The following is a 27,189-nucleotide window of genomic DNA, read 5'->3' as shown; positions in this document are numbered from 1 at the left end:
TCAGACAGCCGTGGACTGCTTGATGCTGTGGAAGCTGACGCGGGTCGGGGAGGTGGGGATGGACATGGCCCGAGCCACACGGGCACGGATGGAATGCTTGTCCTGCCATCGGTGCCACCGCTTCCGTACAGCTGATCGGACCTGGGGATGTGAGACAGAGGAGGGGACATTTAGTCACCATGCAGCTGTCTGAAGTTGTTCAGAGGCACCAGCCATCCTCATCCTCAGTCTTTCAACCAAAAATTCTACCGAAACCCTGCTAAGCTCTGCGGGGCCGGGAGGGTCCCAGGAGTCCCTGTGACTTCCCAGGGCACCCACCCTTGTTTGACACCATGCCGGTGAAATGCAGCCCTTGCAGCTATGAAGAGAGATGAACCAAACTGACTGTGCCTCTGAGTGAAAAATGGAAACAAGAAGGAGAAATAAATCTGAGCAGGGGCTTTGCAGGAGAGCCAGCATCTTACACACTGCACTGGATGCTGCTAGGGGCTGGGAGAGGCGCGAGCGACAGTCTAGGAGGTTTTATGGCTTGTCTGGTTCATGCTAGTGGCATTTCTTCAACCTTAATTCCACCCTACAACAGCCCAAGTGCTTTGTGTGGCAGGTAAATAGTGAAGAAATGGCTTTTCGTTGACTGCAGCGTGGGATGGCCCTGGGAGGTGGCCACTGGGTGCAGACGGCTGAGACAGTGTGGTTGGGTGAACACCGAAATCCCCAGCCAGCCCAGCTGGGATCAAGAGATGAAGGACCATGAATTGCATGGTATGATGTGCTCCTGGGTCACCAGCTAGCCCTTGTCCAGCTTTCTGCTGTCTGTGTTTTGGGTCAGAGCCTGGGAGATGCCCTTGTCTACGGGCTGGGTACCCAGGTGTGTGTGGGGATCACCCTGGGGAAGGATTTTCCAGGGATGGGGGGGACCCTTGGCTCTTCTGCTGCACCAAATCACACGGGTGCACCCCTAGAGCATCTGTTCTCGGGGGTGGATTTTCCTCCTCCATAGGAGGAGACCGACAGTAGCCATTCCCATCTGGACATAACCTGTGGCTGCAGATGTGCCTGGAACTGGAGGTAAAGCACCAGCAAATGTCTTCAGCTGGGGAATTGGGTGCCAGCACCCTCCAAGCCCTGTGCAGAGGCAGAGCCTCAGGCTGAGCTTGTGTCTCCTTGCAAGGAAGGGTGTAGACCCCCCCCGCCCCCCCAGCACCCCCAGCACCCCGTGCTCACCTCGCTGTTCAGGAAGCAGTAGAAGACAGAGACGAAGAAGCCCTGGAAGGAGACAAGTAGCAGAGTCACCGCAGAGCTACGGCCAGCAGGCAGCCCCAGGCTCAGGAGCTTTGGAGCAACCCTGGGTTTGGGGATGTCTGGTTTTGGGAGGGGGCAGAAGTGGGGCAAGGCATCAGCCAGGATGAGCTCCTCCACATCCCTTGGTGGGGGGACTGGGATGGAAGCTAGTGCTGAGGACCATACCTGGAAGGACTCCAGAAAGGAGTTGAAGTATATGAAGACGATCCTGGAGATCTCATCCTCCCCTGGGTTGACAAAGAACAGCATGTAGGTGATTCCCAGCAAGGGCAGCAGCACCAGCGTGGCCTTGACTGCTTTCCTGGGGAGAAAACATGGACCTGAGCTGCTGCAGTGCAGCCCTCAGCATGATGACTCTCCCCATCCCACTCCCAGCACCAGCATGACTGGGACCAGTCTGACTGGGTCTGGGCAAACCAGTGACAGGGGGAGTACGGAGCAGAGTTGAGCTGTTTTCCAGTGTGATTCCCAAGTGACTGGGCTGGTTTGAGCACTGGGCACCTTCTGTGGTTTCTCCATCCAGAAAAGGGCAGTGGACAGAGGAGGCCTGACCTTGAGCTGGTGTGAAATGATTGCTTGGCTGATCTAAGGCTCGATTAAAAAGGAATTAAGGAGGGTAAAATAATTCACACCCTTCAACTTGGGTTTATGAAAAACTTAGCTAATTAATTTGATCTTTTCTTGATGAGATTACAAGTGCGGTTTGTGAAAAGCAATAGTGCTGATACAAGAGAGCGCGAGAAGGTTCGGGGCTTGGCATCTCCTTTGTTTGGATTAGGGGACAAGAACAATGCCAAGCCAACAGTTTCTGCTTAAAAATCCTGTTAATGGACAGATTCCAACATTAGCTGAAAACAGGAAAAGTCATCCCTGGCAGGTCTGGGCTGGGCAGGGATGGGGACAGGGACTGTGCTGCATCATGGACCGGGAGGAGAGCCACAGCCACTGACACAAACTGGCAGATGGCACGGAGGAGCTGGAAATAACCAAGGACATGAGCATCTTCAGGCTGGGAAATCATGGGACGGCGCATGCACTGGTGTCTCTTCCCCAGGGGAACAGCCATGGTAGTGGGAGATCCATCAGCTTTTTACCAAACGCCGTTGTCTAAGGTGAGCAGGAGCCCTCCAGGGCTGTCCCTTGCCTGGTTCAGGCAGGACTGCACAGTTTGTAATCTACCAAACTCTCCAAGTTCTCCTGTCCCATTAAATGTTTCTGGGAAATGAAAATGTTGTTCTGCCCAAAGGTGAAAAACCTTCCCTGCCAAAATCAGGCAAATACTGGAAAACCAAGTGTCTTTCAAAATTGCTGACTGAGGCCAACCAGCCTATTTCAATAACCTTTATCTTTGCTCACCCCAAGCTGAATCACTCATCCCAGCTCGATACTCTGTAATGAGGAAAGCTGGCATTTCCCAATGATAACATCTGAATTTTTCCATTCTAAGCTGAAAAAGCCACTCTCCACCCCAAACCTGCTTCTCTTGACCCAGCACACAGCGAGATTCCCCAATTCCTGCCTGGAAAATGATCCAGAGAGAAGCACTGATGAAGACCGAGGTGTTTTCTCCTGTTCTAGGTACTTCAGAGAGCTACTCTGACTATGTACCTCCCAAGTTGTCTGCAGAATATTCCCCAGCAGGGAAGGGTTAAATCTTCCTGCCTTGTGCTGCCTTCTCCTTGCGGCTTCGCGAGGAGGTGTTTGGGGTGGCATCGATTCATTACTCCTTCCTCGGCCTTTGCTTTGCTGCCAAGCGGCGATCTAATTCTCACCTCCGTGCCAGGATTTGCAGCTCTGAGCCTGGCGAGCTGATCGGGTCCCATCGAAACAGACTTTTGCAAAGAGACTCAGCTCCCAACAGCTCCCTTCAAAGGCAAACCCAGCCATCCATGTTCTCCATTGCAAAGCTCTCACCAGCCAGGATTTTTCAACAGCCCCAGATGCAATGGCCAAGTGTCTCCAAAAAGCATTTGAGGTGCTCTTAGATGTCTCTCCACGCACCCATCTCCTTGATACTTGGCTGATGGGGCTGTTCCTCTCTCCCCTAATCACGCTAATGCAGTTTCTAGGTCTGCTTTCTGCAGGGTTGCTCACGCTCTTACCTGTACTGGATTGTCTCCGACGTGGTTGAAGCTCGGAGCTTCGTCATGAGGATTCGGACGATGTTGAACAGGAAGATGAAGTTGATCTGGAAGGAAGAGGGCACTTGGTTAGTGTCTGCTCCCCCAACATTTCCTCCCATTTCCTCAGCAGAGGCAATGGGCCATACCAGGGGAAATGGGAAGGTTTCCTCTTGAACCTGATCTATTGCCTTCCATGCACTGGAACAGGACATCTGCATTTATCATTTTTAAAGCACTTTAGCAATAAGATTTAGGAGTTTGTTCAAGGGAGTAGGGCACATCAGGAGATCGACGAGGAAGGGCAAGCGTTAGAGAAAGGGCTGAAGGTGAAGACATTGGAGGGGGAGGAGGAATATAAGGTGGCCGAAGGGATTTTGGGAGAGTGGCTGCCATCACAGCAAGGAGCCACTTGGCCACGCTCCCAGCTGCCAAACCGCTAATGAGGGCACGGGAAGGTGGCACAGGGAGCTGAGCACAATTGACACAAATTAGAAGTGGCCTGGCTACCTGACGGGCTGGGAAATGAGAAGCAGGCTCAATTATTCAGTGAGGCCAGTTGGTGCTGGTGATTAGTACTCCCTTGGGTTTTCTCAGCATTGGGCAAGGGGGGAGGAAAAGCTGTGGGACCTTGTGCATGGCTTTCCCCCTCCAAACACAGGTTGAACCCCTGGCACTGCTGCCTGTGACTTGCCACCACTGGTCTTCTTCGTCCCTTCCCAAAAAGCCAAAGCCCCAGCAAATTATGCTTCATATGACCCCTGGTTCAAGCACCGCTGCTCTGCCCAGGGCCAAGAGCAAAGTGATATGGATCAGGGAATGGAGTTGAGGTCCCCAGGCTTCCACGAATGCTTGGCAAAGCACCCACCTGCCCCCAAATAGTGCCAGGGCAGGGATGGAGGGACTTGCTGATGCATGTGGGAGTCTGTTGATGGGAGCATCCCTATCAGAGCGAGGTCTCCAGGCTTCCTTTCTAGCCCAACCCAAGCCAGCAGGATTCATCCACACTCTTTCTCATTGTGGCTTAGGTGCCCAAATTTGCTAAAGGCACAGTTTGGGTGAGGGGAAGCCGGGCTTGCAGGGCGAGTGGCATTGCTGCTGTGGAGCAGCGTAACCAGCTGCAGCAGGGTGAAGCTAAAGGAGGGGGCAAGACCCTGTTGAGGAGCAGCCTAATCCCACGTGCAGTCAGGAAGGACCCTATATTTAGCAAGTAAGGTCACTTTGCTCTTACCAGAAGCACCAGGATCATGGGGCCTTGGTAAATGTAGTCGGTGTAAACTCCCGCTCGCTTCCCAAACCAACACCTGCAAGGCAAGGACAAGTGGTGTCGCGGACAAGCCTGCAGCGTGAGCGATCTGGATTTACTCCTGTCCTTGCACAGTCTCTATAAGTCACTGTCCATAGGGTGAAAGCACTACAACTTACACTGCTGTAGCCACTATAGAATAGCTTCCCCGGGAACCTGGTATATGGAGGTGCATGGGACCTTGTGGGGGTGTTTATGGATCCTGTATGGACGTGGGAACCGGTTATTGTAGGATGAGCAGGGACAACCTTACACGCACACAGGTCCAGGTGGCCTCTGTCCCCAGCAAACCTCGCAGGAGCTCACACGGGTGTATCTGTGTCCTGGGAGCACCTTGCTGAGTTTTGTTAAATCAGTGCTGTGCCTGCGTGGGTAGCACAGGGCTGCTGAAGTCAGGGGGCAAAACGAGCACTGAAAAACAAGACAAGCTGCCATTCATCTAAAGGGGCTCCTTTTAACTTCCCAGTCCACGTGATGAACTCTCAAGTGCCTGCTAAGACCTCCATTAGCAAGTCTCTGTGAAAATGGCTCAGGTGGTGGTAGTTTATATCTCTGCTGGTAGATTAAATCCCAGCTCCATTTAGCAAACACATTGTAGGAGCTCTGGATTAATCTTGCCTTTTCCCCCTTAAAAATCTCATTTGCCCTTTGAAGAGAAAAATGCATTGGCAGGCGGCTGCAGGCAGGGCTCATGCAGCAGAGAGCCTAAAGGTGGGATAAAAGAAAGAACAGAAGAATATTATCTTTTTTTCCTCCCACCCTTTCCATGTACCCTGCCTGGTGGCAGCCCTTCCAGGCAGGATCCATGCCTGCCACAGCCCCTGGCACAACTGATCTCTGGGGAATTGGGATAGAAAGGAGAATGGGGAATGAGAGCAATCAGGCTCACTTCTCGTTGTCGTAGTACAGCTTCCCGATGGCCCAGGCGACGATGATGGGAAAGGGGATACCTGCAGATGAACACAGATGAGTCTCAGGAGTGCAACATTGCCACAAAATCATGCTGTAACAGGGATTTTCTCACCCGGGGCAAACCATCCGGTGAGATGATAGGGCCCCGCAAATCCCATCCTCCTGCTTCTGGCAGCCTTTTTGCAGCGATTTGAGTGCAAGAAGAGCTGGAGCAGAGGATGGAGGTGGGAATCACCCACGACTAAAACCCTGGGTACCCAGAAGGTGAAGGAGAAATCCTGGTACTTACACCAGCCAATGCAGATGAACATCCACTTGCGGAGCTTATCCGTGGAGTAGGTGAGCACGATGGCTGTGTGCAGGTAGCAGCCCTCGCCGAACATCCAGAAAAAGTTGGTGACGTGGAAGTAATTGTAGGCGGCAGTGACCAAGCGGCACCAGACCTGCCGAGGGGGTTGGGAGGGAGACACGGAGGGTGAGGAGCAGAGCTCTGCGTTACAGTGGTGAAACTGGTGCACAGAGCAACACGGACCCCAACAGAGCAATTGAACCCACGTTTCTCACAAGCTTGGGTTGTCCACCAACCACCAGGCAGCCCCATTTGGCTCAGACCAGCTGCCTGGCAGAGCTGCACCTACCACGTTGCTCTCGTGCACCTCCGGGTTCATCGTGAGCTGCACCACGAACCACGTGGCATTGCGTAGGATGAAGGCTGCGATCAGGTTCCAGTGGATGATGTTCCTCAGGCACCGAATGCTCCTGGAGAGGGGGGGGGGACAAGGGACCCTCAGAGGGTGGTGGATGGTTGGGGGACAGGGCTGTTTTTTGGGACCCCAAGGGTGAGCTGCTGGGGCCATGCCCTGGGTGAGGTGGGTAGGACCAAGGCCAGGAGGTAGAAGGCACCAAGGAGGACCCTCTGCCTCCATAACCCACTGCTTTAAAAAAGCAGCAGGAGGAAAATAACCCTGAGATAGGCGTGATCCCTCCAGACTGGAGAGCGATGGCTGTGGGGGAGGACACGGCAAAACACAGGGGCTGGGTCCGTCCCCAGCCCAAGGGCTGTGGGGTGACCTCCGTGGGCTTGTGCCCTGGCAGGAGCACAGCAGTGGGTCAGGTCACTCACCGTAGGCGCATGAAGAGGACGAAGGCCACCAGGAGGGCCCCCAGCGAGACACAGTGCCCCAGGTAGTTGATGATGACGGCGATGTGGTAGTGCAGCTTGCTCTTCTTCTGGTGGGGGGAGATGGGGAAGGGGGGTCAGCACCAGTCCCATGTACCACCACAAACCCACCTCCTCCACCGTATCACTTCTGAGAGCTGCACTGCAAAATTTGGGTGCTTTTTCGGAAAGTAACTGCAGCCCACCTGGTGCGGGACAGTGGAGATGGGGCTAACACGGACAGGAGAGGCACCGGTCTGGCCCTGCAAAGGGCTCAGGCGTTTCCATGGTTGCTGCCACTACATCAGCCCTGGGACATCCCCAACCCCTCCTCTGGGGAAATCCTGCTGTAATTCAGCTGAGCTCACTGACATCTGGTGTCTCAGTTCATTCCCTGCTGCCCTGGGGGCACCTGAGAGGCTGCGATGATTTTGGGCAGAGGGAGCAGGGGATCTCGGGAAGGTGTGAGTGATAATTAAATTAATTGATCTCTCCTGCTGTTAGGCCCTCATCCAACCTGTGAATTAGCAATTAACTGAGTGAGAAAACCATTCCTGGCAAGAGATATCAGCATCTTAAATACCAGAGGTGGTTATCAACTGCAAATGAACAGTCAGTATCTCTTCTCCCTGCTCTGAGGGGTGGCTTGACCTGCTCAGGGGCTTTTAATTCTTGGTCCCCATTTTTTTATCCCTTTTAGCTTCCTAAACACCTCCTTTATTTCTTTGCCAGCGGGGAGGGACGGGGTTTGCACTGAGTGCTTGTGTCAGGAGAGAGCGGGAGGAGGGTGATGGGGCTAGAGGGCATGCTGGTCTGCACCCAGCGGTCCTGGGGCCAGGAGACCTCACATTGCAAATTCTCATGGATTTTTAACAGGAAAGGAAACAGGAGTGGCTTTGTTTTTGGCAGGGAATGAAAATGCAGATCAAGAAGGGGTTCATATGTGCTGCATGCAGCCTTACATCTGGGATGCTGCTGCACACCCAGCCCACAGCTCCCTTGGGCCTTTCCCGACCTGGATGCTGTTTGCCCTTTGAAACTCCATTGTCTGTCCCTCACCCTCCTGCTAAGATCCCGGCTAAGGGGCTACCAAGGTCCTACCTCTTCACTGAGGATCTCCTGGCACTGGGAATAGTTGACCCGTGCTGCCCAGCTCCCGTTAGCGAGGCATTCCCTGTAGCCATTATCTGAAAGAGAAGGTGCCTGTCAAAGGGTTAACGGTGCACAGGGACGGGGACAAAGTTGTGACCTGACGATTGTCACTAACTCGGGGGGTCGTTGGCCTCGAGCCAGTGGCATCTTTTGCTTTGAAGCCAGCTCAGATGCTGCCTCGGTTGCAGTTGCAGAACCAAAATCCTTGGAACGTTTCAGACCCGCTCAAGGGCTTTGGGTCTGCACCAGCTCTGCCCCTCGGTGCTGGGGGTCCCTGACACCTCCCACCACTGAGATGCAAAGGGAGCAGCACGAGTTCGACTCTCCTTTTCCCCTCCTCTGTGCCATTTGCTCGAGCAATCACGTGCCATCCTGCCGCAACGGCAGTGTGAAGTTTTCACTTCTCTCCCCGCGTTAGTTTTCTTTGCCTCCCAGCAAGGATGGCGAGCGGCACAGGCTAATTGGGTAGGAACGGCCACGACAGCCCCGGAGCAGTCTCCGATTAGTGTCAGCACCAGGGTGATGCCAGCACTGGGGCGATGCTGGGCTTCTGCTATTAGCAGGAGAGACTGTGAGCCTCATCAGAGCGATGGGATGGGACAAGGATGGGGATGGCTCTTAGGCAGGCACAAGTATGGATTAATGCAAAGAGACTCCTGCAACGGCATGAGAGGCACCACAAAGCAGGAGCCGTATGCATGCGATCTTCCACTGTGGCAAAAAAGGTGTGGGATGGAAAAATTCATGTCTTCTGTGGGAAGCAAGGTGTTTCTTTCATGGAAAGCAGCGCTTGGGTGGTCAGAAGCTCAACCGTGTGCTAGGAATGGCTTCGGGCACTTTTCAAGTGCTGTTGCTTTGTCCCCTGCTCCCAGCACGTCATCAGCAGTGACAACGCAGTCACCCGTGCTGGGAGGCGATGAGCCGCAACGTCTCCCCGTCCTTGCTCAGCTGGGTGTTGCAGACCTCTGTGCCACGTCCAGCAGCAAGGCAGGCTCACTCCTCTTCCCCTGTCCCCAAGATGAGTACATCAGCCCTATCCCCCATCGCAGGGACATGTTCAGGAGGACCTGCTTATAAAGCTGCTGCTCTGAAACCACCCTCCCTGAAATTTGGGATATGAGGGCTTTTTTCTTTTTTGGTTGATGGATCCCACAGACCCCGCAACGAGCTCTGTTCCCAGAGATATATTGGCCCACGTGCCCCCTTAGCCCTTGATGCACGTGGCTCTCTGAGCTCCCCCATCCCTCCTCCACCACGTCTCCACCAGTGCTGCTCATCTTACTCGTGGTGTTGTACCGCACGCCATAGAAATATTCGGGGCAGGGGCGAGCTACCAGCTGTCCCACCGCACTCCGGGGCCAACATGTGCCGATCAGGTCTACCGAGGCGTTGCACTGGGGACCTGCGAGAAAAAAGGGTGGAGGGTTAGTGGAGGTCTGTGGGCCACTGTGGGCCACCTCCAAGCTGTTGAAGGGTAAAGATTTGCCTGGAGATCTGGAGCTGCAGTCCTGGCTGAGCTGATGGGTCACTGCAAGCTCAGCGCCCAGAAGACCCTCATGGCAGACAGCAAACAAGGTCTGTGCCAAGAGTCCCCAAGGGCTGGTTGATCCATCCTGGCCATGACTATTGCCCTGGTCCTGTCTGAGCACCCGGATTAAGCCCAGTTCTGGCACAAACCTGGTTTTCTGACCTGGCTTCCCATTCAACTTGGGGTTCCCTGGCTCTGGTCTTCCAGCCCTGCTCCTTTCTTCAAGTATGACTTTGGCATCCAGCCCCGCCACAGCAAGCAATAAGCCAGATTTTGTCTTTCCCAGTGGTGCTGGTGGGATGCTCCTCAGAGCCCCTCCAACCCTCTCACACCTCCTGGCTGCAAGATCTGCTTCCTAGCTGTTCCCGTTGGTCTCTTCCAGCCTTTCCCGGGAAGAAAACTCCAAGTCTGCTGCTGCTATTTCAGATTTCAAGCAGGACTTGTGTGCTTTTCCCAGCTACACAAGTGTGCTAACGTAAGCATTAGGTAGGCCAGATTGCAGGCTTTTTTATGTATAATTTGTGTATATTTAGAACAACATGTACTGTAGCTAAATATGTCCTAGCTACATCTCAAAGTGAGGTAGGAAGCGCAACGGCTGTAATATCCATATAATACAATCCTTGACAGGCAGCAGGTGGATGGGCAGGAGTCCGTGGAAGGGGCAGAGTTCAGCGAAAACCGCTCCTGGGTACCAGAAATGTTTGTGCTGCCGGCACAGAGGCAGACATTGCCATTTCCTAAGGCAAAACACCCCAATTCACAGTTCTCTGCGAGAACACAGCATTTCCTCTCCACCCGGACTCGATGGTTGTATTTTGAATGCCTTTCCTGAAACTTCCTATGGATAGAGCTGGCTAAAGAGTGACCAAACAACAAAAGCAAAATACTGTGTTATGAATATGATGAAGGTTTTCATGGGGGAATATTTGTTTTCATTGATTATCTGAAAAATTTCCTCCTTAGTTTCTTGGGATGTTGTCAGAGCAAATTTTCAGTGCAAAGAAAAGGAGGGTTTTCTTCAAACATCTTCGCAAGGGAAAACAACTTCCAAGCATGTGAGCTGGGGAAGCATCAGAGCGTGGTGAACATTACCTGCTGCCTTCCATAGCTTGTAGTGAGAAATTAATTTCAACGATGACCTTTGCTTTTAGCTTTGCTAATGTGTATGGTTGCTGCGGCAACCTTCACTTTAAGTTAACTGTTTTAAGCCTGTATTTATTAGGAAACAAGGTGCATTTAATCACATGTACTGTGTGTGTCTCTGCTTATCTGCATCCATTAGCATTTTATTGAGCTCCTTAGTTGTTTTGACCCAAATTTGACAGAGATACAGAGGATCACAGAAAATGAAGTCCCTGTTTAAAATTTTATGATAATATTCATTCAGGTGGAGAAAAGACAACCGGTAATTGCTTCAACTAAGGGCAAAGTTAAATTGCAAGTGTTCTCCCTACTCGCCACTTGGGAATCCACCCAGGTGAGAAGCTGCTTGAATATCTGGAATAGGAAAAGCTTCACTTGGAATAATCCAGCACATAAAAATGGGGCTTGCACAGCACTAATGCCCTGAGCAGCTCACACAGTCATTGAAAACGCTCCCTGTGACCAGTGGTGCTGAGCACAAGTTCCAATTTCTCCCCATTCCCTCACATCTCAGTCTCCCTCCTGCATCCCAGGGGCTGTGCTGGGGCACAGATGCAGGCTGCTCAGGGAGGACAAGCAGGAAGACTCAGTAATTAAAAATCAGCAAAGCCAGAGGGCAGCAGTAGCAATGGTACTCTCCATCAGTAAAACAAAACCACAGCAATGCCATTAATAACCAGAACCAAGATAGATTCATGGAAATGATGTGGTCAGACAAAGGTGGCATCGTTCTGTTATACATCTGCTCAAGTCTGGATTTAATATCTCCGCATTTCTCCAAGGCACTTGATTTAATGCTGCTTGGCACTCCCATTAAAGTGCAATGGACACCCACCAGATGACAACCTGAGTGGATGGGTCTTGGAGCCCCACCACGGCAGGGATGCGGGGTGAAGGTGGAGCAGCATCACCAGGAGCTCAGCCCCCTCCTTGTCCCATGGGTCAGGGTTTTGGGGTGGGGTGACATTTGGGTTTGGAGGCTGAGCAGAGGTCAGGCTCAGCCAGGCTGTAGAAGGCTCCTGGGACTTCACCCTGTGCACAGCAGGCTTTGTCCCAGCACCGCTGTAGGCATCATTTTGAGGTCTGTCCCACCAGTTTTTAATCCAGTGGGAGGCTGTAATATTTTTCGCGGGCTCACACTGAGAAAGGCTTGATGAAGAAAAGCTGCAGAAAGCAGATGCTGCTCTTTCTGCTCTCTCTGGCATACAGGGAAGAAAAAAAAATGTCCTGCTGGGGAAGGGTTAAGTAAAACAGCAAAGGCAAAGAGTGCCGTGAGGGCTGCGATGTCCCATTTGCCCAGCATGACCGTCTGCTCCAGCTGCTCCCCGGTGGCATGCGGGTCCCAGTATGCGGAGCACTGTTGAGCATGGAAATTATATGTATCAGTGCTAAATGCTTTCATATCTGCTTTGCGGCCCATCCATATTTGCAGGGGAATTATTCCCCCAGGTTCTGCAGACATCTGCTCCAGCTTTCTCAGCACCGTTGGCTGCACAGACAGTTTTGGTCTTTGCAGCTTTACAGCAAGAAAGGTCAATGAATTTCCTACCTGCACCCAGTCCCCCTGATTCGGCTCCCTCCCATGCAGAAACACGGCATTTGGGGAAGGAAGGAGCTGGTCCTGCCTTGAGATGGGGAATGTGGCATCGGGGAAGTCACTCGAATCCCTTCTCACCCTATTTCCTTTGGGTTGTGCTGCTTTGAAGCAATATAAAGCATTTCCTTTCTTCTGAAGAAAAAAAGTGCCTGTCCAGGGACTTATGCTGAGACAACTATATCACAATAACTGTCTCAGGATAACTATAGCAATATCCCTCCTGTTTATATAAAACATCCCTCTCCAGCCTGCTTCCACCACTCGCAGAGGCCCCTGAGATGGCTCCAAGCTAAAGGCGTGCAGCCGTGTGAAGCCTGGTGGTGTAAAGCTCTCCGGTCCCAGCTAATCTGCCAAAAGATTTTGAGCAAATTTGAAGAGGATGGAGTGTGTTTATCCTGGGCCGGCACCACCAGACGTGTGGCCACGGTGCTCTTGAGCTGATGCCAGGAGTTCTGAAGTGTTACTGTACCATCAAACCATTGCTAGGGTGATATGAAAAGGACTGAAGCAAAGGTTGTACTGATATAACCGTGCTGGTAAACATGTCCTCACATCACACGGCGCAAAGCTACACACCAGTGCAGCATCTTGGCTTGCTGCTGTGCCCCCAGCAACACTCCGGCTGCTCGAAGGGCGAAGCCTCTCTCCCCTTGTGCAATGCAAAGGGGCCAGGAGAGATGATAGAAATCTGAATCACAGACTCATTCCTGTGGTTGGGAGTGATGGGGTTATTTATCTAAGGTGTCCCAGGAGGCTGAGTAACAGCTGAAAAGTGTTAGCTCATATCTCTACCTGTCCTGAGCTCTTACTCAACCACAGTTATCTCTGTCCATCCCTCGTGTCCTCGGTGACTGCGTTGCTGCTGCTACCTGAGCAGGCTGAAGCCTCTGGCTCCTTGAGGGTTTCCCTGCTGTAGCATTGGCATTTGGTAATCAGGGCTTCAACTCCACGTCTAATCAAAATATACTCACTGCAGCCAGCACGCAAAAGGTTGTTTGTCCCTCCCAGGCAGCTCCACCACGCTGGTGGAGCAGCAGGAGCCATTTCACACCTTTTTGCCCCAAAGCAAGGGCCTTTGGGGGGATGCTCTTATTTCAAGCGGAGGGCTGGCTGGATCCCAGCTGCGGAGCCACTCAGGTGCTAAATGCTTGAGTAACACCCTGAGGCATTGAGGGAAATGGCATTGGGGGACAATTTCTGTTAATGCAGGCTTGAAATTGGGGTGGTGGAGCTACTTGCCTTCCCTCTGAGTCAGGGTTGGGTACTCAGTATGGCTGGGAGCAACTGTGGTTGCCTCAAAATACTTAGATCCTTGTTCACACTCTACCTCCAGCACTGCTTTCAGTGGCATTGGGTGTTTCTATTTATATTTGTAAGAGTCCAGTCCTTAAAAAATCCCCAGCAATCCTCCCAAACATTCAAGTTCCATGATCCTCAATGTAAAATAATTACACAGGCTAATTAAGTGTTATGATAGCAAAGTGTCTTTGTAATGAATTTTCAGCTTGTTGCTATTCACCATCATTGACTGTCCCCTTGGGTCTTTGCTGCTATTCTGGAGAAGAATAAATAGGAGGCATCAAACCTGGCTTCTGCCATTGGTATTTGATGCATCTGCTCAATGTCATCACTTAAGACTGATCCATGTACAGCTTCTGTGGAGCATATCTATTTATTGAGTATATAATGTAGTGGGTTGGGTTTGGGGCATAGCTTGTTCTCCTGATATGACCTGTAGAGTGGTTGGAGTTGTGTTATTACCAAGGGTAGCAGCAAGTGGTTTATTCCCTGGTATTGGCTGGGCTCTGCTGGTGGGTGAGCGAAGAATCATAATCCCTCGCTGGCAGAGTTTTCCTAGCAAAGACTTCTAGTTTGGCTATAACTGAACAGAGTAGCTGGCAAGGATTTTACTGTATCCAGTCCAAAGTACAGTTTAACTGCTGTAGCTGCCGCTCATGCTGAGATGTGCCAGGACACTGTTTCCTACCAGAAAAACCTCATCACCTTCTTCCCTCCTCCACTACAACAAAATCTATGAATATAACCAAACTTCTTTTGACACCCCTGTTTCATAGATGATGGAGAAGGATGACTTTATCGATACTAGTAGACTTTTAAACCACTATGATTTTCCATATAGGTGAGTTCACATTTTTTGGTTCCCACACCTGCCCCAGTATCACTGCTCTCCCTCGGTGCTGAGTCCCTGCCAAGACTCATTGCTGCCCCTTTAGCCCCTGCTCACTCCTTTTATTAATATTTCTGCCTTGGTGGGAGAGATGCCAACGAGGCTGAAGGGAAAAGAGGTGCTGATGTTGTTAATTTGACCTTTATGAATTTAAATTTCAGTCTCTCCCCAGGGGAGTCAGTGAGTGAATGAAACAGCAGCGGCATCAGAAGGGACTGCTGGAGCAGCGTCAGCGGTCTGGGAAGCTGAGCTGGAGAGAGTGGAAAGTCTCTTGGTCAAACTGTCACCTGCTGTGAAACATGTTTCCAAACCTGTCTGATAAAGCGCCTGCAAAGGAAATGCTCTCATCGCTCGCTGCTCTCCTGTGCTTCTCAGCCACAGGCTTTTGCTATAACTGGACAACTTGATTTGCTTTATTTAAATGCAAAGCTACGCTCCCTTTCCTTCCTTGTAAAAACCTGCAGTTAAAAAAAAAAAGACATTTCTCTTCAGTTCTGCCTAGCTTTGGTGTCATTTCCCTTTACTTTAGGTGAACTTGCAGTGGCAGGAAACATTTCTTTCCCAGGAAGGAATCAGCTGTGCTTCCTTCTCTTTCCTAAGCATACACATGGGGTTGAGGATAACCATTTCTTGTGATAACAGTTTAACAGCTTAAAGGAGTGAATCGTGCAGCTAGGACCAGCCGGGGCTGTTAGCAATTGGGTGCCAGCTCCTTGGGCTGATCCAAGCTTGAATGCAATGAACGGTAAAACAACCCCATGAGCGCTCCGAGCTCGCTCCGCTCAAGTGCTTTCTTCTGGGCTGCTTTGGAAAAGCCTCATCTATTAGTTAGGAAGAGGCTTTCCCAGGGAAGTGCCACGATGGGAAGCGGTCCTGTGGCTGCAGGGGGATGCTTTGCCCCGATGGGTGAGATGACCTTGTCCCTCCCTGACGGGCTTTTTGGCAAGGTGAGGCAAGAAGCAGCTGCGCACAGACCCCGGGGAGCTGAAATCATCAGGAAGACAAATTTGCGGTCTGAGGCAATCTGTAGGCTGGGAGCCCTCGGGATAGGAACCTATCCACCCTGCACAAGGGGTGCTGATCCTCGCTGCCTTCCTTTTCAAACCTAATCTGGGAATTTCTTGGCTTCCAGATGTTTGGGGGTGCAGCCGACCCGACTTTCCTAATGCACCACGTTGACCTGAAGTCCAGCCTGATATGATTTCTACCTGGAGGAGAAAATATTCACTGCTACGGAGGAAAGCAGCCTTTCTAACGGAGTGGCCAATTGCGCGTGGATGCCCACGTGTCCCAGCAGTGGCCAGAATCAGGGACTCACTGAGAGTTATTTTTGATGCATACTAAAATATCGGGTTGGATCATCATACCTGTGCAGGGAGCCTGAATGCCAAGGGACATCGCCCTGCGTTGGAGACAGTGTGCTTAGAGGAAGATGGGTAAATCAATGCTGATAAGAGGGCAGGATAAGGGAGCTCTGTGGGGCTCAGCTGCTCCGCTTCCTGGGATGAGGATTTGCTTGCAACTCCTGCACCCCATGAACCTGGTGAGCATCACCCCGGGTCTGTCTCCACTACGCTGTTGTGAGCAAAAACCTTTCCAGATCAGTGCATGTGCCTTGGAGAGTGCTGGCACCCTGGTGATATCACTGTCCAGCCATGCGTCCTCATTAAAAAGTGTGAGATTAAATAATGAAGGGACTGGTGACCCGAGAGAGGAGGCGAGCCCACGCTGGGCTATTTTTTCGGAGGAGGGATGCTGCACACGGGCATGAGGCAGGGCTCCTTTGTGCATCCAACTGATGCCCTGCCGAGCCGCGTGCTGGAGGACCTCTGGGCTCGTGTTATCAGCATGTGCCATTTCCCAAGGGTTATGCAGACATTAACAAATTAAGTCTCCTGGCCTCGCTGCAATTCTCATTAGCGTCATCCTAACAACTCTCCATGTTAAATAGCCTTGAAACAAAGTTTCCAGTTTTGTAAATATCCCTCCCTAGGAATCGCTGCTTGAATCAGGCAGGGCTTAAATGGACCCCAAGGATGAGGGCTGGCGCTGAGCTCCACTTATCAAGCAGCAGACATAAGACAATTAGTTCCATCTCTACCTCTGGTTCTAAGCCCCCTCCTCGAGCTGGCAGCGGCTGTCACATGCGCCAGCCCCATCCCAAATTAATGAGTTACTCAGGGATGACAGGTCGGATGCGCGGAGGCGCTGGAGATTTTGCAGATCTGAAGCCTGATGTGTTGTGCTCCCCTGTCCCAGGGTGATGGGCACTGAGGTGCGCTAAATCCTGCTTGGAATCACTCTAATAAATCCCTACTGAGCAAAGCCCAGTCCTTGCAGAAAGCAACACCCACTGCTTGAGGGTGGCAGGGATTGCAGGGCATATCCATCAGCAAAGCCATGGAGAACTTCTCCCTGTTTTCTGTCCTGTCCCCTGGGCATCCTCAGGACGTTCCAGCGGTGGGTGGCAAAGGCCATGAGCTGGGCACGAGGAGGCTCTGGGACCTGCCTGCTGCCCTGGGTCGTGCCACCAGCTGGTCCGTGCATGGCAAGAGGGTCCTGCGGTGCTTGGCTGGTGCTTCTGTGGGTCAGAGCCCACAGAGCTGGACGCATGTTGCACCAGGGGAGGTGAGTAAGAAGAAAACAAATGCCACTTATCACAGCCTAACATAGCCAAGGACAACCACCTTGCTGAGCAGAGTGGTGAAACCTTCAGGGAGCAAAGCACATGAGTGATGACCAGGTTTCTTGTCTGCACTGTGCCCATGCCAGAGACACGCAGGCATTTCCATTTCCATCAGCAGCCTTACTCTCCCTCGGCTTTCTGCCTCCATTTCTTGGGCTGGGGATGCTGTGGGGATGCTTCCTTGCAGGGCAGTGGTGGCCTGGGCTCAGCCAGGCACTGAATCAGCTGGTGCCAAGCTGTGGTTTTTTAAGGAGTTTTTAATGTTGCTGTTAATGGGTGCCGGGTGGCGGGCAGCCATCTGTCAGCACCGGGCCTCCGCGGCCATCCATCACCCTGATGGAGAAAGCTGCTCGAGCAGCAGGGATCAGGGCAAACTGGGCAATTGCTTTGTGCCTGCTCTGGTCGTCATTCAATCGTGGGAAAACAAACACTGCTGCATCCCTGAGCTGGGGAGGACTTTTCTCCTTGTCCCTGTGAGCTCCTCTCTTCTCCCTCAGCCACCTTTCCTCCCCCAAAACCTGTCGCTGAACCAGACCTGTCACTGCTGAGGCGACATCCAAGTCACGTCTTGAATACAGGCTAAAAGCCAGTTTTGGCACAAACACATCTTGGGCCTGACCCGGTTGGATGCAAACCCATGTACGGGTGTTGAGTAGGAGTGAGCTGCCCATGACCTGGCTGGTCTCACCCAGCTCAGCTGAGCCAGCCCTGGCCACAGCCATGTCCCCAAAACTCCTCAGGGCTGGTGGCCTCCCAAAGTGCTCAATGGCACGCATTTAGGAGCGCTGGGGGACGGAGGGTGGCCGAGCCCTGAGCACATGGTGGCCACACTACACTGGTGACGTGGTCTCCACAGAAAGTCACAACCTCCAGTTGTCACCCTTGGGCAGGGGGATGGCAGAGGGGGGTGGACATAGGGACGAAGGTCCTGGTGTCCCTGGGCATGGCAGGGAATGGGCAGTGTGGAAGGAGGGGCTGGGTAGATGTCTCTTTGCCCATGTTCCCCTTAAGCCCAGCCCAACAGACATTTATTTTCTCTATTTTTAGCTCTCCTGAGCTCTGTATCTTCAACCTGCCTCAACTGTCACCCTGCAAAGAGGCTGCTGCAGCAGCCAGCATGGGGCTGCAACGCAGCTTCAGCACATCCCACCTCCACTCAAAAAGGAGCCAGGCAGCTGCAGATCAGCCCAGAGACACTCTGCGATACCCTCTTCCAGCCACCCCTGCCACTGGGATCCTCTGGGGATGGCTGGGGTGGGCTGGGGATGCAGGACACTCACCTGTGTGGTTGGTGACAGGCGGCAGGCTCTCGCAGTATTGCTCTTGGATGGAGGCTGCAACTGGGCTATCCCAGAGGAGAAATGCCTGCATGGGGAGAGAGCAAACCACAGGCAGGGTTATATGTGTAATATGCTGCTTCCCCAGCCCGCAGTCCCTCCTTGGACATGGCAGTGGGTGGGTCAGATCTGAGCTTGTCCATGTCTTTGTGGATGCCAACCCCCAAAGCTGCACGATGGACACGTACCCACTCGTTGCAGTTGCAGAATGGGTTTTTCAGCCCAGAGGAACCGGGCTTATCCAGACTGGGGCTGTGGGACTGATGGTCTCTGCTCCGTTTCCCACCCACCGATCCTCTCCTGCCCCAAATATCCCCCTCAGCAAACCATACTGCAGCCCTGCTCAGCCCCTGCCGGGCTGCGAAGCTTCTGCTATTTAGCAATTTAATCAACACTTTTAGTTTTAGCACCTTTGCAACCTGAGAGCAGACAGGGGAAACACAATGAGCCTGACACCACGCTCAGATTTTCAATACCTTATTGAAATCACAGCCTTGTAAGCTGTCAGTGGGAAGATGTTAATACACGTCCTTAAGGAGAACTGATCCACAGTCAACCGGGTCTGGCTAAAGCCTTTTCAGGAGAAAGGCTTGTCTGCAAACACTGACTTTCGCGTTGCATTGGAAGCATCAACCAGGATCTATCCCATCCCTTTCTAGAGCAGCTCCCAGGCGGCTCTGCAGCTCTGCTGCAAGTGAAAACCATGGACTCCATCTGCATGGGGAGCTATTTTGGAAAAACTACTACTGAATTATTGTGCCTTTGCAGGGGTTTGGGGAAACGAAAACCAAGTAAGGCAATTGCAAGTGGAAGACGGCAGAGGGATGGTGCTGTTAGACCCAAGGTTCACCAGGGAGGCAGATGGGGGAAGGAGGGGACCTGCTCTTTTGCAAAACACATAGATTTCTACCAGAGCAGCTGCCCACTTTCTCCTCCGGCTCAGAGGTGGGTGACACCGTGACACAGGCTGATCCCCTCTGCTCAGGAGATGAATGCCAATGGTGGATGAGACTGAACTCCAATTTTCTCACCCCAAGCCTGTCCTGCAAGGACTGACTAAACCCCTTGGATGAAAGCTCCCTGGTGACTGATTGAACGGCAGAACCGTGCCCCCAAATACAAGCACATACAGATCCCTTGGGAAACTCAAACCTGAGCCTGGAGGCAGGAAAGGCTGCAGCCTCCTCTACTTGCAAGCAAGCTCCCAGTTCCCCAGGGCAGTAGGCTGGGACACCATCCTCTGCTGAGCCCATACAATGAACAACAACCACCGCCTTCTCCACCGGCCAGGCTGGTTCCCTGTGCCTGATCTCCCTTCTCGAGTGCCATTTACCTTCAAAACTGCTCTGGGTAGGGAGAAGACGGTCCTCCTCTTGCCCTTTAGCCATATAAACACCGGCTGCTCTTGCTGGCACATCCAGCAATCCCCTGCACCTTACCAAAGCATTAGCAGGATTTATTCAGACACGGAGACAAGCTCAGCACCCACTTGCTCTTTTCCAAACAACTATTTACTGTCTTGGGAAGCTGGTTTTGACAGCAAGAGAGATGTCAGGCAGACGTATAAATGGAGCTGAGAATAGCTTCCTTGTTATGACTGTTCCAGATGGCACAGGGGATCCGGCAGCAAAACCCTGCCCTGAGCGCAGGCGCTGCACGGAGCCCCTGTTGTGCTGGTCCTGCAGGAGCTGGGCACCTCCTGGGTCTCTTTGCCAAAAGCTGAGACCACCCAAACTCCAGCCATGGGGTAAGCGATGTGCTAGTGGGGTTGGCTCCCCTCTGCGTTGATGCCTGGAGCTGGTGCCCGCTGGACCTGGTGGCTCTTTGAACAGGTAGCTGGGACGAAAGGGTTCCTCCCAAAAAGGGCTGGGATGGTTTGCCTACCAGAACAGGCTCTCAAGTGTTAATTGGATGTGTTTCTCCTAATCGCAGCCTGCTTCAGCCTGGCAGTGCTCGTTCTCCTTCCAGACACAGGGAGAGGTCTTGGCACTGAGCAGCAATATGGACCAAGCTACAGCTAGAGGGGGGTATGGATGGAGTGCAGTCTCTGGCTCTTTGCAGGCTTTGTAAATGAGCTGAAACAGCTACAAAAGGAAGAAGGAAAGAAAGAAAAGGTTCCCCAAAATACAACAAACCCTAACAGCTTTTTTACCAGGCTCTGAGTCTTGTCTCACTGCAATGTGGCCAACGCTCTTGACAGAGGCAGAGCTTTTTCCCCGCTTCCGTCAGCCCCAGCTCAAGGGGAATAAGCTGGGGAAGGTGGCAGCTGCAGGTGGATTTGCACAAACCAAAAGCATCCTGGTCTGGTACCCTGATGGTCGGGTTCCCATCTATTTTGCCCTTTACATGTTACTTTATCCCCTCCCCAGGCTTTGCAGAGAGAATAGGTCAAAGCTCCATCCATGAAGAGCTTCACCTGCCAGAGCATCGCTGCCATGAGATGCCACATGGTGCCCAGCAGGTCCCTGGCTGGCCAGGCTGGAGCCAAGCATGCCTCAACAGCCCCAAAACAGCAGTGGGTCGTGCTCGGGCCAGAGAAGGGCCGTGTCCCTCTGCCCTCCTGGCCCTGCTTTGACATAGGCTACGGCAAATCATGCTCTGCGGTGAAGAACACCTCCGTGACCTCTCTCAGGCTGCCAAAATCCTGGAGAGCTTCAGCTGAGCATTCAGCTGCATGGGGAAGAAGCGCAATCTGCTTTTCTAGAAGCAGCCTCTTTGCCCAGAAGTCCCGGTCAGCCCAGGACGTTGCTCCCATGGGGTCGATAGTTCTGCTGGGACCCACGCTGGCCCCACACTGGCAGCAGCTTCTCCTTCATCAGGAGCCACCAGTGGCTCCCCTGCCGTTGCCTCAGCATCTGTCCAGCTCCCTTCCAGGCTCTGCTAACGTCTCTTTTACACATGGGGAGGCATCGCAGCAGACACCAGTGGTGCTGGGTTAACCTCGGACCTCAGCGAGCAGCAGGCTCATTCCTTTTGCCCCCAGGTTTCCTGCAGCGGGATCAGCCGGCCCCCACCAGTCCTCGCTGCACAGCTCAGACACCAAAACCTGATGCTGCTCCAGTGTTTACTCCATCCCACACATGGCAAACACCAGCTGCAATTGGTGTCCCACCACCCACCAAGTCAAGGCTGTCCCAGAGGGGAAACTGAGGCGCTGAGTACCGCTTGCCTAAGGTTGCTTCGGCTGTGCTGCACCATGTGGGGCAGGTTGCTCCTATCTGGACCCACTAGCCATGTCCTGATGCAATGCCACTGGGTTTTTTGGAGCCATTCCATGTGCCCGTTGAGGGGCACAGGGTGGCAGGTCCCCTGGGCCAGGAGATGCAGCACAGTGGGCTGAGACAGTGTCAGCTCTTCGGCACGAGGAGGCTGGGGGTCTCGCTGCTGGTATGGGAGCGAGCAGCAAAATCACACACACGCACACACACGCACAGCATCAGTCTCTATGACCTGCCACTGACCTAGCAGCACAATTCAATTAATAACATTTAGGAATTAATGTCCCCCTGCAGTGCTTTCCCTCTCCAAAGCAATCCACAGATATTAATTAATATATTCACATCTGAGTCAAACATCAACCCCCTGCACCATACTACCCAGAGACAGGCTTGTCCCCCCTTGATATTTTATTGCCTCAAACAATTTCGGATCTGCATGGCAGGAAGGGCTGACAACTTTGAGCAGCGAGATAGATGGCTCGTAGCCTAATTAGTGATCTAAGATGGGGCTTGGGTTTTCCACTGCCGACAGGGCTGTAATTGGAGAGCGGAACGATTAGCAGGATGAAGCAGTGCAAGCCAGTGGCTTTGCACAAAACTGGAGAGGTCAGCGGGACCGATGGATGGTGATGGCCACTGAGACATCCCTGGGAGGGGGGTCAACACCAGCCACCCTGGAGTTGTCCTTGCTGTAGGGACCTTTTCACCCATCACTTCTGCTCCCCAGCTTGGCCGGGGTTGCTGCCTCCTGCAACACTTGGTGTGGAAGAAGAACGACCTCCTGGGACACATGGGCACGCGAAAGGCTGAGCACAGTCTCTGCCCTGGACCTTTGCTGAGGTTCCCTGGGTTGTTAGGCTGGGATCGAGCCTGCTTTTGGCCCCAAGCCTGCAGAAAAAGGTGTCAGGCTTTGGGCATTAAACACAGCAAATGTTAAAAGAGCTGGATGCCAACCTCGGACGGCAGAGCAACATCAGTGGCGTGGGAAGGGAAAGCATGGAGCGGCATGTTTTGCCAACACCACAGCCATAGGCTGGAGGTAGCCTTGAAAAGCCTGACCGAAAGAGCTGCCCACCCAAATGTGCTTGGAGGTGGCCAGGGTGCCTCCAGCCCTCCCTACCCCCTGCCTTCACTCTGCTGTGGGGGATCCCTTTTGCCCTTGTCTCCTCTGACTTACGGGCACCGTCTTCTGCAGGTGATGAGCTTCTTACCACCTCCACCTTGAGGGCTCTCACTTGGATAAATCCCATCCCCAGTCCAAGCCATGAATGAAAGCCCCAGGGAGCATCTGGCCCACGAAGGACCCCCTCTACCATCCCCTGCCTTAGCCCTGACAGTGACCTGCTTTGCCACCCCCTGAGCTCAAGATTTCTCCAAGATTTGCACTTTACTAACAAGCTCCTTCACTTACTTTCATGCAAAGCCACATCAGGAGCCCTGCGAGCGTCAAGGCATCAAGGCAAAGTGCAGGCAGCAGAACGAGGCTCAAAGCAAGAGCCACGGGGGGATTTTCTGTGGCTGATGTTACTCAGGGGGGAAGAGCAGGCAGTGAGAACGCCTCCATCTGGCATTAAAATCTGTGAATTTATGAATTTAGCCAGATTAGAGGGCTAGCCCCTGTTGTGTGTAGACAGAGGCTTTGGTGTGAGTATTGATTCAGTTTGGACTCTCTCTCTGAGCATGCTGGATACAGATCCTAACAAAAGAATATCAATCAGGGCTAAATGAATGCCCTGTAAAACCTGATTTATGAGCAATTAAAGGTTTTCCTGGATTAAGCTCTGGCCTCTCTCACTTGCCATAAATAATTCTGACTTAATTTACCTATCAAAAGGGGCATGGATTTTTGGAGACAAGTAAAAAAAAGAATAACGGCATTTGGATATTGGAAGCTAAAGGCACAAACAAGCCAGGGAAGGGGACAGTGCATGAATCAAAGCAGCTCCCATGGCATCCAGATTTGCCAGAGCAAAGGCTGCTAAAGAAGAGTTGGAGTGATGGACACAAGCACAGGGGAGGGCTGTTTTTCTAAAGTGGTTGTATTAAACTCTCCTGCAGATTGTACATGTGGGACCCATGTGCATTCACAGATATTTTCATTTTGGGGTTGGAGATTTGTCTTCCCCAGCAGTCTCCCAAGACCCACATCTTGGCTGCTCCAAGCCCCCTCCCTCATCCATCACCTGGGTTGAACAGCCACCATTTAATTCACCTGTAATTTTCTTCCAGTTTATCTGCATTCACAGCTAGGGAAAGCTTGGCCACACCAGAGCTGCATCTGCCATTGCCTTTCCAGGGCAAACAGTACAGGATTTCAGGGTGGAAGAGGGACTATGATCTGCAAAAGTCCAACACCCTTTGCCCTCTGCCACCTGAATGGAGGCGATCGCTTCTGGGTGGGTGACTCATTGATAAAGCAGGACACTCTGCAGAGAAGGAGGGTCTCTTCTATTAGCTCAAAATACAGTCAGGGAAAAAAGAAAAAACAACAGATGGGCCTCTGGGTATGTTATACCATCTTCAGAAAGAGCCACCCGCTCATGAGTGACAGCTCTCAAGCGTTGGACAACAGCTCCTGGGCTCTGTTTGTTGAAGGAACCCCGTGCTAATGATTTGTGCTTTCCTTTGGGTCCAAATGCTGTTCTCCAAGATAAAACCACAGATGCAGCCTCTCTAAATGCTGCAGACTCGGACCTCAGCTTGAGCTTGTTGCTCGCAACAAACTTCTGGGCCAGCCCTGTGCAGGATTTCTGGTGGGCAGAGCTGTATTTCAGGGCAGGGTTGAGCCGGCTGTGCAGGCTATTCTCATCGTATTTCTATATATTCATCCTATGGTGATAGAGCAGCTATTCTGGGAGCAGGCTGTGCCATTTCCATTCACTTTTTTACTGGAGATGCGAAACCACGGGGATGATTTCATACACGCTGAATCAACTCTGGCTTTTAAGGAAAGCGAGGACTAGAAGAGATCCCCAGGGTCAACGTGTCCTGCTACTGCAGCACCGCATCTTATGCAAGGATTTGAGCAGCGAAGGGGTAGGGGGCTGGTTTTTTGGCTTATTGGTGCTGGAGCTGATCAAGGGAGGGGGGAAACTACCCCAGCCCCAGCATCAAACTCTGTTTTTTCATAAAATGCTTTCATAAACAGTTTTATCAGCCCCAGAAGTGTCATCAGTTCCTGAAAAAGCTGCAGGTGAACTGTTTCTTTTCAACCACTTTAGTTTGTTTAAATGACTTGCAGGGTGCCAGAGAGCATTCTGCAGCAAGTTTGACTGCCTCCCTCCTGGTCTGCCTGTCCAGCTCCCTGAGGGATGTCTACCCAGCAAGGCAAGGTGGACAAATCGATGCTAAACTGGATGCATGGGGAACACCTCAGCTGTGCCAGCCCAGGGATCTTCAGGCTGCAAAATTTGCCCAAGTAGGGGAGATTCACCCCTGCTGAGCTCTCTGTTGGAGCTGGACTGCTGCAGGTCTCTGCACTTGCAGGCTGGATGCTGCTGTGGGTATGCCTGGCTGCAGGGACATGTTCACTTAAGGCTGGAGTTTCATGGTCCTTTAGCTCATGCTGTCCCCAGGAGAGGGTTGGGACTGTGCTGGAAAAGGGTCTGAATTTTGAATGCGTATATTTATAAGAAAAAAGTAGATAGCTTGACTGTAAAGGGGTGTTTTGTATATTCGGTGTTTCTTTTGGGGGATGGCTGGGAGAGAATTTACTTTGCTTGGGCTGGTTTTTGTGACTCCCTCCTGGTCTCAGCCCTAGCACAGGGGTGGTTTTGCTCTCAAAGTCTGGAAGCTTTTTGAGGATTTGGCCCCCCATCATCACAAGGACACCATCCTTGGGGAACACCTAGGGATGTCTGGGGAAACCCCTGAGCCTGAGGAGGTTTAGCTGAGGATGGGCGCTGTGTCTCAGCACCTCTGGGCTTTTTTTCTGACCACTTTTTGCTCATATAGTAGCTATCGGGAGCTGTCATGCTTGCTTGGCTGTCCCCATCTCAGACCCTGCCCCTATTGCACCTGGTCTGTGGCTTTGCCAACCATGTCCCCACATACTGGCCAAGTAGGACCTGGGTTGGGAGGAAGAGATCCTGCTCTGTCTCACCTTTGTTTCTTGCATTGGAACCAAACAAAACCCCAGCCGGGGAATAAAACCACCAAAGAGCTCTTATAAAGCAGGATTAGGGGTGTGCAGTTATAGGAGAAAACAGCTGCTCAGAAGAGGAGCTCTTAAAAGCGACACCAACTTGGCAAGGAGGTCGCCTGGTGCATATCAGCTCTTCTCATTGCTTAGGTGAGAACTTTGCTATCCAAAAAGTGCAGCTAAATACTCCTACCTGCTCTCACTGCTGGTGATGCACAGTGAGAAACCAGCCCGCGGGGTATGAACTGCAACGGTGCTAACGGAGAGGGTTGACCCTTTGCTTTTTCTGCTCTTTTAACTCTGCCATCACAACTGGGCCACTGAGACAGCATTTTGCACAGAGCCAGGCAAATTTTCTCTTTTAACCCTGTTTGACACAGAGGTTTAATCAAAAACCTGATCATTTTGTTTAACTGCCTGCATAGGTTTGTTCAAATAACGTTCAAGATTTCACTGGAAACCTTTTCATCTCCTTGTTTCCCCAGGGTTTGGGATTTAAACATGCTTTGGGCTGGGAACACTTCATTTCTTGATGAGCCCTCGGGGAGGAGGAATATTGCTTCTGACAAAGCATTTGCATTTTGTGCAGAGCTGCAAAATTAGCAGTGGCTACAGTTCCACAGCAAGCAATTTAGAGAGGGAAGTCTTATGCTTTGCGGGTGGTGGGGGGGGGAAAGGAGAGGTTTCTTTAGAAAATCAATTAAGGGGGGTACAATTAGGCATTGCATTTGTGTTGTCTCCATCCATCACACCCCCACAGCAGCCACCCCCTCCCAGCAGCCTAAGGAAAACTGGTGGCAGCTGGTTTCACTGGGAGGTGTGAGGCAGGAGCTGCTGGGAGAGCTGGGCTGCGCTCAGGAGGACCTGGCTGTGAGTCTCCCCCCCCTTTAATGATCCTTTCACTGACTCCAGCCCCCTCCCTGCTAATTTTTGGGCATCGTGAGCTCTTGCCAAGCCCCCGTGCCTTGACTGGAGGAATTCTCCCGAGGGCCCTTTGTGTAGCGATTTCTCCTTTTACTTTTCCCTTCCTTCAAAGAAATGGAAAAGTCATTGCAGAGAAAGCGAGCGGTGCAGGGTGCGGAGGGCTGATGGGGAGGAAGGCAGAAGGGCCCTTCTGGGAGAAAAAGACTTAAAAGCATCTTACCTGCAGGAGGAGGAGGAGGAGGAAGGCAGGACGCAGGCTGGGCATCATCCTTAACTCCCACTGTGCCCAGCTCTCCGGGGCATGGTTGGCAGCGGTCCCCACTCCCGCTGGGCTCCTTCTGCCGTCGGGGATAAAATCCTCTGGGCTTCGTGCGAAGGAGCGTGTCCGGGTCCCGGTGGGGCTGCTCGGAGGCGGCAGGTACCTTTCGCCCTCCGCTTTGCTCAGCGACCCGTTTCTGCCTTTTATAACCTCC

At 52.3% G+C, this 27,189-nt stretch overlaps 1 protein-coding gene across 1 annotated transcript; it reads right to left on the bottom strand.

Moving 5' to 3' along the window:
• CRHR1 (corticotropin releasing hormone receptor 1) lies at positions 1-26,984 on the bottom strand. Its single transcript, XM_075036881.1, has 13 exons — positions 26,937-26,984; positions 18,377-18,461; positions 9,234-9,353; positions 7,901-7,986; positions 6,764-6,870; positions 6,279-6,399; positions 5,930-6,083; positions 5,618-5,678; positions 4,654-4,726; positions 3,405-3,490; positions 1,468-1,603; positions 1,225-1,266; positions 1-141 (listed from the first exon to the last, which is right to left on the bottom strand). The coding sequence occupies exons 1-13, from the start codon at positions 26,982-26,984 to the stop codon at positions 1-3; spliced, it is 1,260 nt and encodes a 419-aa protein (XP_074892982.1).
• Between the last annotated feature and the right edge of the window lie 205 nt (positions 26,985-27,189).

The sequence above is a fragment of the Buteo buteo genome, chromosome 9 (assembly GCF_964188355.1).
Source record: "Buteo buteo chromosome 9, bButBut1.hap1.1, whole genome shotgun sequence".
NCBI classification, from domain to species: domain Eukaryota; kingdom Metazoa; phylum Chordata; class Aves; order Accipitriformes; family Accipitridae; genus Buteo; species Buteo buteo.
This window is presented reverse-complemented; position numbering and strand designations above follow the sequence as displayed.

Coding starts and splice junctions, on each gene's coding strand:
- CRHR1 (XM_075036881.1), bottom strand. CDS start 26,984: ATGATGCCCAGCCTGCGTCCTGCCTTCCTCCTCCTCCTCCTCCTGCAG. Junction 1,604..3,404: donor TCGGAGACAATCCAGTACAG/GTAAGAGCGTGA, acceptor TTTTCTCCCCAG/GAAAGCAGTCAAGGCCACGC. Junction 142..1,224: donor ACTGCTTCCTGAACAGCGAG/GTGAGCACGGGG, acceptor TCACATCCCCAG/GTCCGATCAGCTGTACGGAA.